The sequence below is a fragment of the Festucalex cinctus genome, chromosome 12 (assembly GCF_051991245.1).
Source record: "Festucalex cinctus isolate MCC-2025b chromosome 12, RoL_Fcin_1.0, whole genome shotgun sequence".
Taxonomy (NCBI): Eukaryota; Metazoa; Chordata; class Actinopteri; order Syngnathiformes; family Syngnathidae; genus Festucalex; species Festucalex cinctus.
The window spans coordinates 17,815,197-17,831,737 of NC_135422.1; the positions used below are offsets into that span (position 1 = coordinate 17,815,197).

Genomic DNA, 16,541 nt, shown 5'->3' on the forward strand with positions numbered 1-16,541 from the left:
TTGATTTTTAATTTCCGGATACACTCCAAAAGATGACAAAGGCAACTCAAATGATGGTAAAACGTTTTAATACTGTATAAAAAGTAACTAATGTAAACTTTTGTCGCAATAAAATAATACGTGTACAGTGCAACCTCCAAAGTGGTGCGATTTGGGACTTCAAACGACGAATTTGTGTGATTTCAGCACATTTGGCGTACACAAATTCATTTAGTTACACAGTGAGTAAACATCTAAGGTTAAAAATTCAGGCTAATTATTTTCTATGGAAGGGAAAATGATTTTGACAGAACACCACATTGTGTTCCATTTTGGAGGTCCCACTGTATAGAATTCCACCCTGTACAATAAATAACGTCAAGATAGTTGACTTTTTCAGACTTTTTATACAAAAATAATAATAAAAAAAAAAAAAGTGATTGTCCTCTTTAAAAAAATATGACAAAAAGTGAATTGTCACGGGTCGAGTCGCATAGCAACACCGGGTCTCTTAGTCGGTCTCTTGGGGAGGGGACGACAAGCGACTCGGGCTTCCTTGTCGGCCGACTCGGTTGCGACATCCGGGTCGGAAAACGTGGCCTGAGATGATGCGGGAAGTGGTGGCAGCGGCAGTCTTTTCACGTTCTTTTTCACTTTCTTTTTCTTTTTAAGTCTGTCCCAACAGGAAAATGTACAAATTAATAGACAGTTGATAGTTGTTTTTGTGTGTGTGTGTGTTATTTGGCAGAATACATTTCCAATAACCGATTAATTAAAAAAAATAATGAATGATTTTTAAAAGTTAATACTGGCTGATTAAATCGACCAGCCAATTAAGTTTCTAATACAATGTTTTTTGACTTACGAGCACCCCAACTTACGGGTTTTTGGACTTAGAAGCTATAAGGGTGTTTTTGTTTTTTTGTTTGCTTTGTGTTGCGAGCCAAAATTTGACTTACGAGCAGGGGTGTGGCGTAGCGAGTGACTTTAGGAGTCATGAAGTTAGTGTCTGCTCCTTGCGAGTGTTATCATTTTGTATTGCATATTGTGTGTTTGTTTCTGCCGATCAATAAGCTGCTGAAATTTGATCGCCGAATGTAGGTTTCTTTGTATTTTTCCACTCTAGCCGAGCATCTGGAGCTTAACTTAAACTCAAATGAATGCAAGGGGGAAAAAAAATTGACTAAATGACGTTTTAAGTAAGTTGGGGCACTTGTAAGTTAAGACTTTATGGGCAATTCTAAAAAAAAATACAAATGTTTGCTTGGTGCCTAATAGCAAGGACTTATTTTTTCTTATTATAGTGGTTTGATGTTACAAATGTATTTCTAATCAGGCAGATACATACCGTAATACAAAAAGAGACTGAAAAAGCAATACTGTACAGTACTTACTTGGTTTCCATCAACTCCGGCTCGGTGTCGGTTAGGGCGGGCTCAGAGAGAAACCGAAGTTCCCCAGAAGGAGTAATTGCAGTGGAGATCTTGGAATTGCACAGGACGACATTTATTAATGATTAAGTATACCATTTTGGTTCATTAGTGCCTTCATTACGGGGAAGGAAAAAGTAAGACATTTTAACCTATACACAATCGATGCAAAAACGTTTGCATTTCGACTCTTCATTTGGGCAATTAGTATGAGCCGCTACGAAATGCTTGTGATGTCACCTGCCATCAAGAGGTGCCATGTTGTGGCTGTTCTTCTAACTGACTTTCTATAAGGGCACCACGAAGCTGGCACAGGTTGTTTGAAAAGCATTTTAAAAGTGGCTCAAGATAGCATGCTACGAAATCAGCTCACCTTGGTCGGCGTCGTCCTCTCCACGGCCGCCTCTGTCGTCGCCGCCGCCGCCTCTTCGTCAGAGTCTCCTACGAGTGCAAAACAGCTCAGCACATCGCCATCAAAACGGCCCATCAAACAATACGGTATACGGTATTGTTTATTGTGGGAGATATACGTTCCACGCCCACCCACAATAGGTGAATATATACACACTGCCAGCTTTTATTAGACAAAATTACACGTTAAATAAGTCAAAATGTGTTTAAACATTTCTTGACAATATGTTATGTGACCTCACCAGTCTAAACATGACATTCTGATTAATATTACATGTGTGCAAAATGAGTTATGAAGCAAAATCCAGCTGTTTTTATCCATCTCAGTGGGCAGCCATTTTGTCACTTGCAGTCGACTGAAGATGACATCACAGTTGCTCGGGGATCAGGCAATGACCAATCACAGCTCTCCTGCTTTTTGAAGCTGAGCTGTGATTGGTTGTTTCCTGAGACGTGGGCAACTGTGATGTCGTTTTCATGCGACAGCAAGTGGCAAAATGTCCGCCTTTGGATATTAATAAAAAACTGCTGGATTTTGCTACTTAACTCATATTCCACTAATGCAATATTAACAAGAATACCATATTTAGACTAGTAGTACTGCATAGAACATATTATTGTCAATATTTTTTCTGGGAATGGCTGAATTTCCCTTTAAAGAGTGTGGTAGGATTTATTTATTTATTTTTTAATATAGTCTCTGTACTGCAGGCCGGATGCCAGATATCACCCACAATAAACATGGGCTCACTGTAGCCGACGTACTCAGATCTGTGACGTAGGCAACGAGAAAGTAGCCCTGCTGCCCGTCTGCCAGGCTCCCGAACCACCAGTTGTCATTGTCCTTATACAGTACGCGGATAACGTCGCCGCGCCGCAACGTCAGCTCATCCGAGCGGTTGGCCTTGTAATCGTACAGCGACACCACCTGTGAGAGAGAGCGAGAACGTCACATGGCGCAGAGAAAGAGTCATGTAGTCACAGTGGACGCTTACCACATGTTGTGACAAGTCCGCCGGAGGGTCGTAGCTAGGAAGAGACTGTGGCATGACAAATAAGCAGGAAAGTGTAAGCAGGTTATGTAAAATATATATTTTTGTTTTATTCGTGTCACTGTATCAAAACGTACTGCATTATCTTGAGGACAGAAATATTAGGCCCCACCCCAAACCCTTGCCTGCGAGCTGAATTCTTGCGGTATTTGTGAGTTCACAAACCCCGAGAAACCATCTTGTAACGAGCCGCTGTCATAGTGACGTAACAGTCCGGCTAATTTACATAATAACCGACCCCAAACCGAGTTTGATTTGGCAGCTACAATTGGCAAAGATCTGCCATTTTCAAGCACCATCTCGAATGCTACTACTACTACTACTGCTGTCAAATCCAGCTTTTTTTCCATTTTAGGCAGCTGGCCAAGGTAAAAAAATCTGTTTCAGCAGCACTTAGAAACGGTAATCATACCTTTGTTACAACTAAGCTGGATTACTGTAATGCACTTTATTTTGGAATCAGCCAGTCCTCCCTGCAGCGTCTCCAGCTTGTCTCAAATGCTGCTGCTCATCTCCTTACTGGTGCCCGGAAGAGGGAACACATAAGCCCTATCCTGGCCTCTCTTCACTGGCTGTCCGTGAAATTTAGAGTCCACTTTAAGATTCTTCTATTTGTTTTCAATTCTCTAAATGGTCTTGCCCCACCTTATCTTGCTAAGCTCTTGCACCCCTACACACCTGCCCGGTACCTCAGGTCTGCAGACGAGACTCAATTGGAGGTACCGAGGGCTAAGCGGAGGCTTAGAGGAGATCGAGCCTTTGCTGTTGCCGGTACCTCCCTTTGGAACGACCTTCCACTAAATATTAGGCAATCCCCCTCCTTTTTCTCTTTTAAAACACATCTGTATTCTTTGGCTTTTGGCGCACCATGAGACTTATTTTGGTGTGTTGTGATGTGTATGAGTTTGATGCTTAGTCTACTTATTTATGCATTTCTTTATTTCTTTATTCACTCGCCTACTTATTAATTTAATGATGTAAAATGTATTTACTTGTTTAAAAAAAAAAAAAAAACTTATATACGCACTTCAAAATCTTTACTTTGTTCTTGTTTGTTACCTTATTCTTTACTGCACAACCGATTGATGTTTCATGTACAGCACTTTGTATACAATTAAAGCGCTTTATAAATAAAGTTGAGTTGAGATACATGAATGAGGGAATGCTACTATACATGAAAACACGATCATGTCAAAGTCAAAAGTTGAGCAGAGCTGCACTGTCGTTGAATGCTCAGATTAGCTGCCTGTCTCCTTTCAAATGAATGAGATGGCATTCTCACCGTCTGAAGCCGGAACGACGACGTTCCCTTTCCATGTAGCCCGACTTGACTGAAGCCGCCCAAAAGAGGAGGGAGCGAGGCGTTGGATCTTATCTGTGGGTGGAAGGGAGGCATTAGTTCCATGGAACGCGCTTGACCTTAATTGATTGCTGCAATTTCATATTCCTACCAGCCATCACATCATTGTGGGAATGCTGAAAGCAATTTGAGGTTAAATATCAACTTTCCCCCATTCATTTTCAATGGGACTGACATTGAACTTTTTCCAAGTCCGACTTTCCATGGCGACTTCCATACATACAACTGATCATCATTACCATCTCTGTGATACTGCTCAGTTCTTTTTATTCATTTAACTTTCAACTTCAATTAAAACTTTGTAATTTTCACATAATTTATCTTTCAATTTACTTCTTATGCATTAAGCTTAGCATTCAGCTATTAGCATTTAGCTGTCAGCATTCCCACGCAATTTCTCCAGAGATCTAGTTATTCAATCAAATTCGAAACAAGAGCTGAATCAAAAGCATGTGTTTATAAAGATGATAAGACTCCATTTTTATTTCCACTATAAGATCGTTTGTTTACTATTGTGGTTGCAGTACATCTTATTATGTCATGGTTGACTCTCGTCTTGTATCCACAATATCTGACAGTACAATCACCTTTGACAGTGTCAATCACAACTATGCATCCTCATTGTGTGTATATATCCATACATGAGGTTATGAAGTAACAATAAAAAATAAATAAATAAATAAAATAAAACATGTACCGTGCTGGTGTCTGAAATCAGGCCCTTTCCTGTCACAGGGAGACAGAAAATATATATATATATAGTTAATTGTTGAACTAATAAAAGGTACTCTTTGAAAATAAACCAGGAATTCTCAAAATGAAGGTCCAGGGAACCATTAAAACAGTCAGCATATTATAGCAATTAGGTTTTATTTTATGAAGGGGAAAAAAAAAAAGGTTTAACCTCGACAAGAACAGTCATATTCTCTAAGATAAAGTTGTTCTTATGATTTTGAAGTCACCAAATTTCAAAAATACTCCCCGATTGTTACAATATTACCATATTTTGGAAAAGATACATTTATTTATATTATTATAGTCTATTCTCTATTTTTTTTACTATATTCTTGAAAAAAATAGGACTTTGATCATCTTATGCACTTTGCCCTAAAAAACTGATTTATGCAGGCATGTCATATTTATGTGATGATACGGTCACCAGCATTTAATACAAGAGCTTTTTTAAATGGCTCAAAATTAGCAGTACAGTAAATAATTGCTTTATTATCCATCCATTCATTCATTTTCCAAACAGCTTAATGTTTGTTTTATTGCATCACATGTGGTCACGTGCAGGTATGCACTTTTTTTTTTTTTTTTTAAATATGACTGCCTATTATTAATTAGACTGAAATTTTGGGCAGACCCCCGGGGATGTCACTTTGAGAACCACTGAAGTAAACAGTACCTGGTTCAACAGATGATAATGTGTGATGTGGATCCTTCAAACAAAACAAAGACAGAAAATTAAGTTACACAGTCTAAAACGGGGAGGGAAAAAAAAGGATGGACTGTATATTTACAAGGACGGAATCCATTTGCTCCTTGACTCGCTGCATTTTCAATGCCAGCCTGGTAGCCTGACTCAACTGGTCCATGGAGAGGGACGCCGGCGTGCTGCGAAGCGGCTCGGGGGTGTTGGATGCCGGACTGAGCTCCTTCATGCCAAGCAAGTCCAGTTGGGACACTAAAAATGAAAAAGAAAAAATTGTGTAGTTGTGAGGAAACAAAACGTAGCTGCGAAGAAAAAACAACAACATGCATTTGTATAAGCGCTCAGTTCCACCTTTGCGGTCATGCAGGTAAAGTTGCACGGGCTGGTCCTCCCCAAAGGCGCAGAAGGCCACCATGTTCTCGTGAGGGTGGAAAGACAACCCGCACAAGGCCGAGCTGTAGCAAAGCTCCGAGTACACCGCCACCTGGTCGCCCGTTTCGGCGTTCCAAACGTAAGCCATTCCGTCCTCGCTGCCAGAGAAGATGAAGCTGCCACACGGCGTGAAGGTGCTGTTAATCCTCTCTCGGTGGTTGGTGGCTCCCACGTACCTTTTCATCGTCATACTGAGACAAAAAAAAATATTACTGGCATGTTTAGAGCCCCTTTTAGGGCTACATAGGAATTTAGATGCACACATAAACAGTATAACAATAATTTCACAATATTAAGTTTTACTCCATGTACATCATTTTGTATGAAGCAATGTTTGTTTTAAAGTGCTAATATAAATAAAGTTGCGTTGAATTGAGAATCATTTTCAACTATATTAGCTTGCGTGCTCATCATGGCGACAGTTTATAATCCTTACACTGTAGAGTGACAAAAGGGTGTAAAAAATCCTAATGGAGAACTTCAGTCTTACATTCTCAGATCCAAGTTCCTGAGGATGTCGTCTTTGGCATGAATGAGGAGGCAGCGCCCGTTTGGATGGACCTGCAGCATGTTGATGGGGATGCTCTTGAGGTCTGTCTCGGTGTGAATCTGGAATTGAGTGCATACCTTAATACTCGTTCGCTGAAGTTTAGGCGTGTAATGAATAATCGAGAACGATGTTGTTAAGCTGTGAATTAAAAGTGGGTGCTTAGATACATGTTTTGACAAAGGAGACATTTTTCCAAGATGTTTTGTTTTTTGTTTTTTTTAATTAGCTGTTAAACATTTATTTCTATTATTTATGTGGAAGGTACGGAAACGTAGAGCTGCCAATGTGGAGTCAACATTTTTGGTTGGCGAGTATGTTCGAACATCCTTGCAAATATGTTCGAAGGTATTGAAATATGTTTGAACATGCTCGCAAATACTGGTATGTTCAAACATACATGTAGGCTGCATGCTACAAAGTTAGCATACCTTCCCATAATGCCACAGGGTATCATCTGTGCATGCACGAGTGAAAACAAAACCCCAGTTTTTAGTCATTTGGGCCACATTACCAATTCATTAGGAAATTAAGTGGACAAAAACATGAAAAACAAACATGGCAGACATAATAAAAGTAAAAGTTACGAATGAACACTGTTTATTTTTGTCTACTTAATTTTCTAATGAATTGCTAATGTAGCCCAAATGCCTAAAAAATGGGGTTTTGTTTTCACTCGCGCATGCGCAAATAATGCCCCGAGGCATTATGGGAAGGTATGCTAACTTTGTAGCATGTAGCCTACATGTACGTTCGAACATATTTGCGATTATGTTCAAACATATTTGCGAGTATGTTCGAACATACTCTCCAGCCAAAAATGTTTACTCCACATTGGCAGCTCTACGCTTCCGTAGGAAGGAAAGTTAATGCAATTCAATGCATGCAGGCAGGGGAAAAAAAAAAAAAAAAACACTGAAAAAAATAAATAAATATTTTTTTTCTCTACAGAGCCGAAAAAACCCCCAATCAATCTGTTACCTTCTCCACACACCAGTGACGCCAAGGTTTCTGCTCTCTGTCGCTTACTGCAGTCTTCCACATGATGATACTTCCCATGTTGTCAGCCGAAAACATCCTGTGTCCTGACATTTTGCGGAAAACAACATCATTCAGGGTCCAAATAGATATCATCAAATCCAACAGACCATTTAATAAATAATGCTTGTAAACAAAAAGCAAGTTCCGTCAAGATGGTAGAAAAGAGATTGAGGACTGCTGACTTGCATTGGAACAATGACAAAAATGTGTTGCGTTGCTGGATACAAACCAAAAAACTTTTTTTTAAAAGGTTTTTGTCACCTTGAAGACAAGTACAGTACATGTGATGCCATGGTGAAACGTCCTCTACCTTCTGCGTCGAAGCAAATGGTGTTGACGAAACCACCGTGGGCCTCCAACTCGCGCAGGAGAAGGCCGTTGATGTCGTCAACATCAAGTCGCCACACTCGGACCACGCAGTCGTAGCCGCCGCTGATCACCAGATGCTGCGCCGCCGGGTGGTACCGGGCCGAGTATACGAACGACGGGTGCGGGAGAACCTTCCGTGCGCTCGGGACGAGCTGCTTCACATCCCACTCCCTGCAAAACCAGGCAACAGTGCCAAGGTGTATTATTGGGTCACTTCCATGGTTTGATTTAATCGCGTCTAATTGGTACCATACTTCAATTAATCGCCACCTCAAAAAATACCTCACCGCAGAAAAACATATTTCTCATAGAGCGGCCTTTGCTTTTTAGACGTTATGTGACAATTAGTATCCGACTGTGTCGTGTTGTCCATTTGAAAAAACATACACCCAACCTCAAATAAAAACATATTTTCTCAAAAAGCAATCATCCCTCTCATAGATGTAATGCTTCAATTAATTGCTAGTGGGTCCTTCATTTGGACAAATAAACCTCTCACTTAAAAAAAAAAAAAAATGTATGTATGTATATATATATATATATATATATATATATATATATATATAAATATATATATATATATAGTTTTTTTTTATTTATTTATTTATTTTCTAATTGAACAATTATGGTGTGTCATCTATTTAAAACAAACAAAAAATAAATAAATCAAAACCTTACCTCAAATATTTTCCTCAAATAGCCTCAAAGAGCACTGATTCAACTGATTGTCACCTGTGTCCTCCTCACCTCAAAAATATCGGTCCTAAACATGTGACCTGCTGTTTAATGGATTCTGTGGAATAATTACTCACCGGGTTTGTCTGCCCATTTAAAAAAAAAAAAAAAACAGACACCTCACCTCAAATAAAACATTTCCTCAAATGATGGCTATCCCCCTTCTTGACGCCGTGCTGTAACTGATTGCCAAACGGAAATCTCCGCTTAATTCCTCAAATAGTGGCCCTCCCTCTCTAGCAGATGCCGAGTTTGGCACATCAAACCTCACCTCAAATAATAATATTTCCTCAAATGGCGTCAGTCCTTCTTAACTCATTTGCTCCCAAAAACATACAAATATGTTCTATTTTACATATTACCACAGTCCCAAAGACGTATTTATACGGTTTTCTATGTTTCGTTATGCTAGAGCATCAAGAAGGCTTTGATGCAGCCTCTGAACTGAAGAGAACGCTTGAAGCAATGGTAGTTATTACAAAAACGGCCAGTAGGTGGCAGCAGAGTATAAGAGATCAACCAGGGCCATGTTTTTTTCCCACTGTTTTAAACAGATTTGTGAATAATGATGAAGCTTAGCTATATTCTAATGCTAATTGCTGCAAAACTGAAACGGGGAGAAATATACTTTTTCCTGGTGAAAGAAGAGACTCTAATCTTGCTTTTGGTAGGTTCCATGCTTTTATAGCAATAGAACACAATATTCTGTGGGCCTTGCAAAATCTGTCCAAATCCAGTAAAACAGCCGGAAGCGAAGCGGGTTGCTTCAGTGAAAATACCTGGGAACGAATGAGTTAACAGATGACAGATGTGTCTTCTACGTAAGACAAAGAATTACCTCCTCAAACATTGTTCACATAAGTAAGTTAAGTATGACAATCGCACCTGACAGTTCCGTCGGACGAGACAGACAAAAGACGTCTGTCGTCAGCGGACCAGCAGAGCTCGTAGACGATTTTAAGATGGCCGCTGAAAGCAGTCAAGGCTTTCCCTGAGGGAATCTCAAACACTGCAACATGGACGACATTTATATTAGTGAAGAATTCAATAAACACAGGTGAGGATATCACTCACCTACAACAGGGAACAAATCTCTGTCGGCACATGCGGCAGCCAGAAGCGTCCCAGCGTGAGAGAAAAGCACCGTCAAGCAGCCCAGTTGGCCCCCACGAAATGCCAGCACGGGTTTGTTGGGAATTCGACATACCTTTAAAACAAAGTCTGGGATTTAAACCTGTTTCGTTTTGACCAATTCTTGGCCTTGATTAAATGCATCAGAATATGCACGAGAGGGTGATGTGGGCCTGGTAGCATGTCCTCGAAATTTATTCGAACATTTATGGTAGACACGGATTCACGGGAGTTATGAAATAAATGATGCGATTGACGACGGCGCGGGAGGAATTCAAATCAGTGTAACGAGTCGACAGTGACATACTGTTAAGAAATATGTTCGTAAACAATGTGGGTGTTGAAAATTTTGACAGTTTTGTATCGGAATGGACGACGGTTATAATTACCACTCGATTATTACAACTGCGCTCCATGTGGCTTATAGTCAGGTGCAGCTTATGTATGTACAAAATGCTTTTTCCTTTGTATTGGGTGTGGCTTATAATCAGGTGCGCCTTATAGTCCGGAAATTGCGGTACATATTGAAGGTTTATAATAATAAACGTAGGTTTGTGTGAACTAGGGCTGCACAATATATCGAAAAAATATCGATATCGCGATATTGGCCCTTGCAATATGCATATCGCAAAAGCACGCAATAAGTTTTATATGGAATTTTATGCTTTTTATATGAATTTGACCAGTCAGATGCTAACTAAAATGCGCATCGCCATTCAATAGTTGAAAATTATCAAGACATAATTACAATTAATTAACTAAGATTACATGAAGGTTGCTTATTTTGCCCCATGAAAAATGTTTTTCTTTCATTAGGTAATACAAATGTAATTTCTCTAGGTACATGTTAAATATCGCAATAATATCGATATCGCTATGTTCAGCAAGTATATCGCATATCGCATGGTTTTCCAATATCGTGCAGCCCTAGTGTGAACGCCACAGGTGTAAACTCTAAAATGTTTTTGGAATGATGTTTCTATCAGCTTCGGGAGCTGAAATATCAATTATTTCTAAATATTGTTGAATTTCCAGGAAAACTTCAGGTTTTCGGGGTTGACTCAAAAGTCACCCATAGGTTTTATAGGCATGTTTTGCTAGGCGCTTTAGGCCTCAATGGATTCAATGAATGAATCACTGCGTCAGATATTATAACATAATGGCTACTCGACAGGTATTAGTCTTAAAAGCTGTTCTTGTACTTCCGGTACTTCTTTTCTAATCAAGTCATCGGTTATTTTAAGGGCAAAGGAAGGTTTTAAACTGTACTAATATTAATTGTTTTGTGTTGATAGTTTGGGCTACAGTTAGGGTGTCAACTATTAATAAAGGTAATTAAAAAAACAACAACTGAGGTGGCATCTACTACAGTTTTTGCAACTTTTTGTCATTTGCTTCAAGGTCTCTAAATCCCACAAACGGCGAGGATTCACTGTATTCTTGACATTGACCTGGCCGTGAATTCTGCTCCACTTGACTGCTAGAGCGTTCTTCCCCTCTGCGTGTGATATGGACGTCATCTTGGGGGCGCCGTCCTGCAGTTCGCTGTAGGTGGTGCTGCCTCGCTCCTCCTGCAGTGCCATCATGGAACGCATGCTTGGGTCCACCTGAATGGATTTCAAAACAATGACCACGTTTTTTTGTGGTTATATCGTCAATTTCGATCAATTTCTAACAGCCATAATTATGAATTAAACATAGGAATGCACGATATTTGAGGAATGTGCTTATTTTTCCGTAAAGTGGGTGAGACACCCTTCCCTTCTGCTTACTTACATGCTGAGGTAGCCTGATGCCTTTGACAGTGACGTAGAGGGTGGATGCGTATTTAACGCGTGGGTAATGCTGCCACCACTCCACCACCTCGATGGTGCGAGGCTGCCTCTTGGTCGACGTGGGTGGGCAGTAGAGCTGCAGGCGGATTTTGCTGCCGGTGTTCAGCACGCCATTGGCCCCAACTAGCTAAAAGTTAAAAAAGAAAAAAAAAAAAAGCATAAGCAAAAAGAAACATGTTGGATTTTTTTTTCTTTTTCACAAGTAGAACTGGGTGTGAACAAACTTGTGCTCAAGGTCCATATTTTCATTTTTGAAACAGATTCTAAGCTGTAGATGATGTTAAAAAAAATCTTTGTTAAAATGTGTATGTGAAATATGTATCATACATTTATTTAATAAAATGACAAAAATTCACATGAACTTTTTCCATTTACCAATATGTTATTATTTATAGTAAGGATGTCCCAATCACATTTTTTGGCACCTGAGCCGAAGTCACTTGATTTGGAATATCTGCCAATTTCAAATGCCGATTCATCACCCTGGCAAAAAAAAAAAAAAAGTGCATTCAAAATATCAAATTGTCTACTGTCCTCATTTTTAATATTGAAATACAGGTGTGACAATGGTTCAAATTAAGTAAACAAAATAGTTTTATAGTGTACCATTTTGTGGATATTTTTTGCCTTGTATTTTTAATGCCATAACACCAGAAACGATACACTATGAAACATAAAAGTCAGCTATTGCTGTTTTATTTGGCAGTATTTTTCTAACTCAGAATTATTTTGCCGTTTCATAACTTTTAAAAATTATGGAAATATGAAAAAAGTCTCATCTTTTTCATTTGATATCAATCAGCTGCAAATTACGTGTTCGGCCCTAATTTCTGAGAATGCGATGAGATTGACAACTCTAATTTACACATTTTAAGAAATAGGCAGCTCATAAAAAGACTCCTGAGACCCAACTAACTATACAAGCAATTAAATATAAAATTCCCACAACGATCCCCCTTTAAATAGCAACTCTGATTTGAAGAAAATACCTTGAGGAAAGCCCATGCAATCTTTCTGAATCCTCTCTCATGTGTCTCTACGTCTATGTTGGCTTTGGCTTCCTCCATGGTGAGAAAGTCCAGGATCTTTGAGGGTAAGGAAGAAGGAAGGCAACCATTAACCGACTGAAAAAAAAAAAAAAAGTCTCTGAAGCTTCACGAGTGGGAGCATTTTGTGTGAGCGGCACCTCAAAGAAGAGAACAACTTTTGGGCTCTCGGGGTCCCGCCCGACAAAGTGCGCGAAGGGCTCGTTGAAGATGATCTGCTCCTTCCACTCGGGGACGACTGACTTGTTCTTCTTGAAGTCAAACGGCTGCGTCATGATGGGAAGGATGTGGTCCACGGTGTCTTGCTCGTAAAACGACGATACGGGACGATGGCTGAAGTGCAAACATGCAGTAGTCTCACAATTGATTAGTGCTAAGTGCAAACACAAAATATTGACTGTTTCGCTTATTTCACATTTTGTGAGTTTTTATCCCAAAATGGATGAAAAAAAATGTAGATTTGTAACAATTTGTTAAGGAAATAAAAAATCAAAAAAAAAATCAGGTGGACATATATTCACAACGTTTGCCATCTAGCTCGAAATTGATTTCAGGTGCATCATGTTTCCATTTACAAAAAAATAAATATTTTCAATTATGTCATTATTAAGGGATGTTTCTTTAAGGGGGGAAACACATAACCTTAATGGTCCCCTTTCTTACCTGTCTTCCTTCTTAACATAATGGCCCGTGATGTCATCCACCACATGGACCTTCACCATGGGATGCGAGATGCGCAGGTCCGTCTTGAGGCCATCTGTTCTGTGCACGTACACCCCCAGCACCTGGCCGTCATTTTCATCGAGGTCTAGTTTCTTTGGCACTTTGCTTGCATTCTCTTCGTCCAATGCTGAAAAATAAAAAAAGTTGTTCAAAACTAACTTCAAATGAAAAACAATTAAATTTGGCGTATTATACAGGGTAATTCAAAAAGAATGCACCAAAATCATCGCAGTATTTCAAAAACGAAGAACAATAGAAAACTCCAGCCTGGACACATGTTGTACATACCTTCAAGTTTTTACTTAATGTTTTACAAGTGCTCAATGTGGCCGTCACCGGCAGCACAGACAACATCAAGCCGATAAGGGAAAATAAGGGGAATGGGAGGATATCTCATGCCGGCTTGATGTTGTCCGTCCGGACAGTGGTGGCCTCATTTAGCACTCAAATATAAAATAAAAGTTTGAAGGTACTATATGTACAACACGGGCCCAAGTTAGAGAATTCTATTGTTTTTCGTTTTTGAAATATCACATGTTAGTTTTGGTGTATTCTTTTTTAATCACCCTGTATTTTACAACAGTACTCAACCTATTTAATAATTTTATTATCTCATCAACATCATTTGAGATCAGCACAGCCTTTGAGTAGAAAACAAATAAAGAAGTGAACATGGATTGTCATGTTGATTATGAGGGAAAGAAATGCCAACACCTTAAGAGTTGGACATGTTTATAAGTCTCTGAGCTGGCCAGGGAATGCCTTGGGATTCCCCGAGAAGTGTGAAGTCTGGGCTTCCCCAACTCAAACAGTTTACTTACTTGACTCTTTCTTCTTCTTTTTCTTCTTCCTGTCCTTGGGGTCACTCTCCACATCACCGTCCTGGTCATGATCCCTGATGGAGAACATCTCAAACAATCAACAACTCAATATGAAATTAAAACAGTAAAATTCATCAGAATAAGACAATAAAATCTCACCCAACATCCGATTCAGTCGATTTCAGCTTTTTCTTCTTCTTTTTCTTCTTCCCAACATCCTCACTACCTTGTGTCTCTTTGTCTTCTGGCGCCATTTGTTGCTGGTACTCCCGCAGCAGTTCATCGCCGTCCTTGTCGTCATCTCCCTTGGCGTCATCGTTCCGTGTTCCCTTCTTACTCGTGCATCTCGTTTCCTTCGGTACATCATCCGCTTCTGAGAGGGCAGCTTTGGCGGGCAAAGGTCGGCCAGGCAGCTCCCTCTTAGTCTTCCTCTTGGCTTTCGACGGCAGAGTGTCCTCGTCATTGTTGACTTTTGTGGCTGTTTCACACTCACTGCCATCGTGTTCCGGATGATGGCTGGCGGCGGCGTCGGACTCCCCGTCCTTCTTGAGATGAAGGTTCTTGAGAGTCTGGAGCTGGAGAGAGGGAAAATCATCTGATGGATAGTTTCTGAAAGAATACACCTCGAAAGTCAGAAAAAAAAAAAACATTTTGTGCCGACTATGTAGAAACTTCAGTTATGTTCAAATGTTATTTTATGCATGTTTTTTTTTTTTTAAATGAATCAGACGATTACTCTGTAATTGTAATTTTTTTCTGCCCCCAAAAAAATCCAGATCAGTCAGGCCCTGATGTATTCCAAAAGAAGCAGCAGCAGCCTTAAAGAGTGGTGTTAAGAAAATAAAAATACAGCTACTGGATGTCGATCAGTATGGTTCAATTGCATAAAATGTGAACTGGGCCGTATGATGACAAAACAGCAGACAAATACGTGAGGAAAATGACTTACCACAAAGCTCTCTTTGCTTTTGGGGTTTTTCTTCTTGGACTTTTTCTTACTTGACTTATCAAACGTCTCGTCCAATCCGTCCTGGGTCGGTGTCCAGGTACTCTCACCTGCAATGTAGTAGCACACACAAATGTAGATAACAGCTACTGGAAAATGCTGCATAGTTGCCGGGCTAAATGACCGGACTAACAGAGTGACTCGAAATTGTCCTTAGGTCACACTTTATTAGGTTACTAGGCAACAGAGTCATTCTAGCATGTTAATATGATTGCAGATCTCTAACAAGTGTGTACAGTACTTTGTTGAATGTATGATGCCGCCGAAAATCTGACAGGTTTAAAAGTACTTCAATCTTAGTTCTGTCATACTTTTTCTAAATTAAGAAACAGAAAGTATTAAAGGCGGTTGAACGAGAATCTTCTCTCAATGTCAAAAACTTGAAGTGTTTGAGGTTGTGTTGCCACTGCCAGATAAACACCAAAAGGTTTTAGTTTTTGTTTTGTTTTTTCACCCCCAACGTCCTTAAATAAATAAATGAATAAAAGCTAAACATTTTACCACCCGGAAGTGCATGTGACATCATGATGACGTGATGATGAACAATATGAAGCTACGCTGCTTTTTGTTTTTGTTTTTATATACTTGGAAAAGGGTCATTTTGGGAAGACCACCGTAAAAAAAGAAACTTACCTGCAGGCATTACCGAAGTCTGTCATTTAGCTAGCTACGTTAGCATGCTAACGTTAGCTTAGCAAAAAAAAACAAAAAAACAAAAAAAAAACGGGAGTGACGTCATACGTAGGGTCAAAAGCTTGCCCTCTTGGCGCTCAAACGACCACCCAGCGAACTCTGGCCCAGCTGACGTCCATATCCGGTTAAAAACAAAAACAAAACAAAAAACACTATGTTCAGATAACGCCGACAAAACACGTTAGTAAGGTAAGACCGCGCGCGCAGTTGCCCGTAGTAAGTGACTATTTCTTTAGGTTCCGTGTAATCAATCACTGCATTTAAAATACCGTTCACCGTCAACAATTCGAGCATGTGAAGGAGGCCCAAGACCGTTTTCCCCACCTCGACACCACTTCGTATACTTTATCGGCGTGACTTTCCAGTAATTTCCCCGTCTACATGTGGTTTATTCAGCCAAAGGTAGCGGGACATCGTTAGCAAAACACTCCAGACCGGCGTTGACATGGCTGCGCGAGCGACGCTTCCCCTTTCTTCTTCGCCTTGCGTTTTTCT

The 16,541-nt window shown here is 39.9% G+C and overlaps 1 protein-coding gene across 4 annotated transcripts; it reads right to left on the reverse strand.

Moving 5' to 3' along the window:
- Positions 1-51: 51 nt before the first annotated feature.
- Positions 52-16,518, reverse strand: ahi1 (Abelson helper integration site 1). 4 transcript variants are annotated; one of them, XM_077538279.1, is made up of 26 exons: positions 16,371-16,516; positions 15,987-16,154; positions 15,297-15,403; positions 14,507-14,922; positions 14,348-14,421; positions 13,467-13,653; positions 12,944-13,136; positions 12,747-12,842; positions 12,133-12,240; positions 11,699-11,884; positions 11,374-11,529; positions 9,866-9,998; positions 9,677-9,800; positions 7,998-8,227; positions 7,628-7,731; positions 6,590-6,708; positions 6,019-6,290; positions 5,756-5,919; positions 5,641-5,674; positions 4,930-4,958; positions 4,155-4,247; positions 2,816-2,860; positions 2,586-2,748; positions 1,783-1,850; positions 1,374-1,462; positions 52-652 (listed from the first exon to the last, which is right to left on the reverse strand). In XM_077538279.1, the coding sequence occupies exons 2-26, from the start codon at positions 15,994-15,996 to the stop codon at positions 457-459; spliced, it is 3,396 nt and encodes a 1,131-aa protein (XP_077394405.1). In that variant the 5' UTR covers positions 15,997-16,154; positions 16,371-16,516; the 3' UTR covers positions 52-456. The 4 variants fall into 4 exon arrangements, with proteins under 4 accessions (XP_077394405.1, XP_077394407.1, XP_077394403.1 ...); XM_077538281.1 differs by lacking the exon at positions 12,133-12,240 and having other exon boundaries at positions 15,987-16,518; XM_077538277.1 differs by lacking the exons at positions 15,987-16,154; positions 16,371-16,516 and having other exon boundaries at positions 15,297-15,547.
- Positions 16,519-16,541: the final 23 nt, after the last annotated feature.

Coding starts and splice junctions, on each gene's coding strand:
- ahi1 (XM_077538277.1), bottom strand. CDS start 15,458: ATGCAGCATTTTCCAGTAGCTGTTATCTACATTTGTGTGTGCTACTAC. Junction 14,923..15,296: donor AAAGCAAAGAGAGCTTTGTG/GTAAGTCATTTT, acceptor CCCTCTCTCCAG/CTCCAGACTCTCAAGAACCT. Junction 6,709..7,627: donor GTCACTGGTGTGTGGAGAAG/GTAACAGATTGA, acceptor ACTCAATTCCAG/ATTCACACCGAGACAGACCT.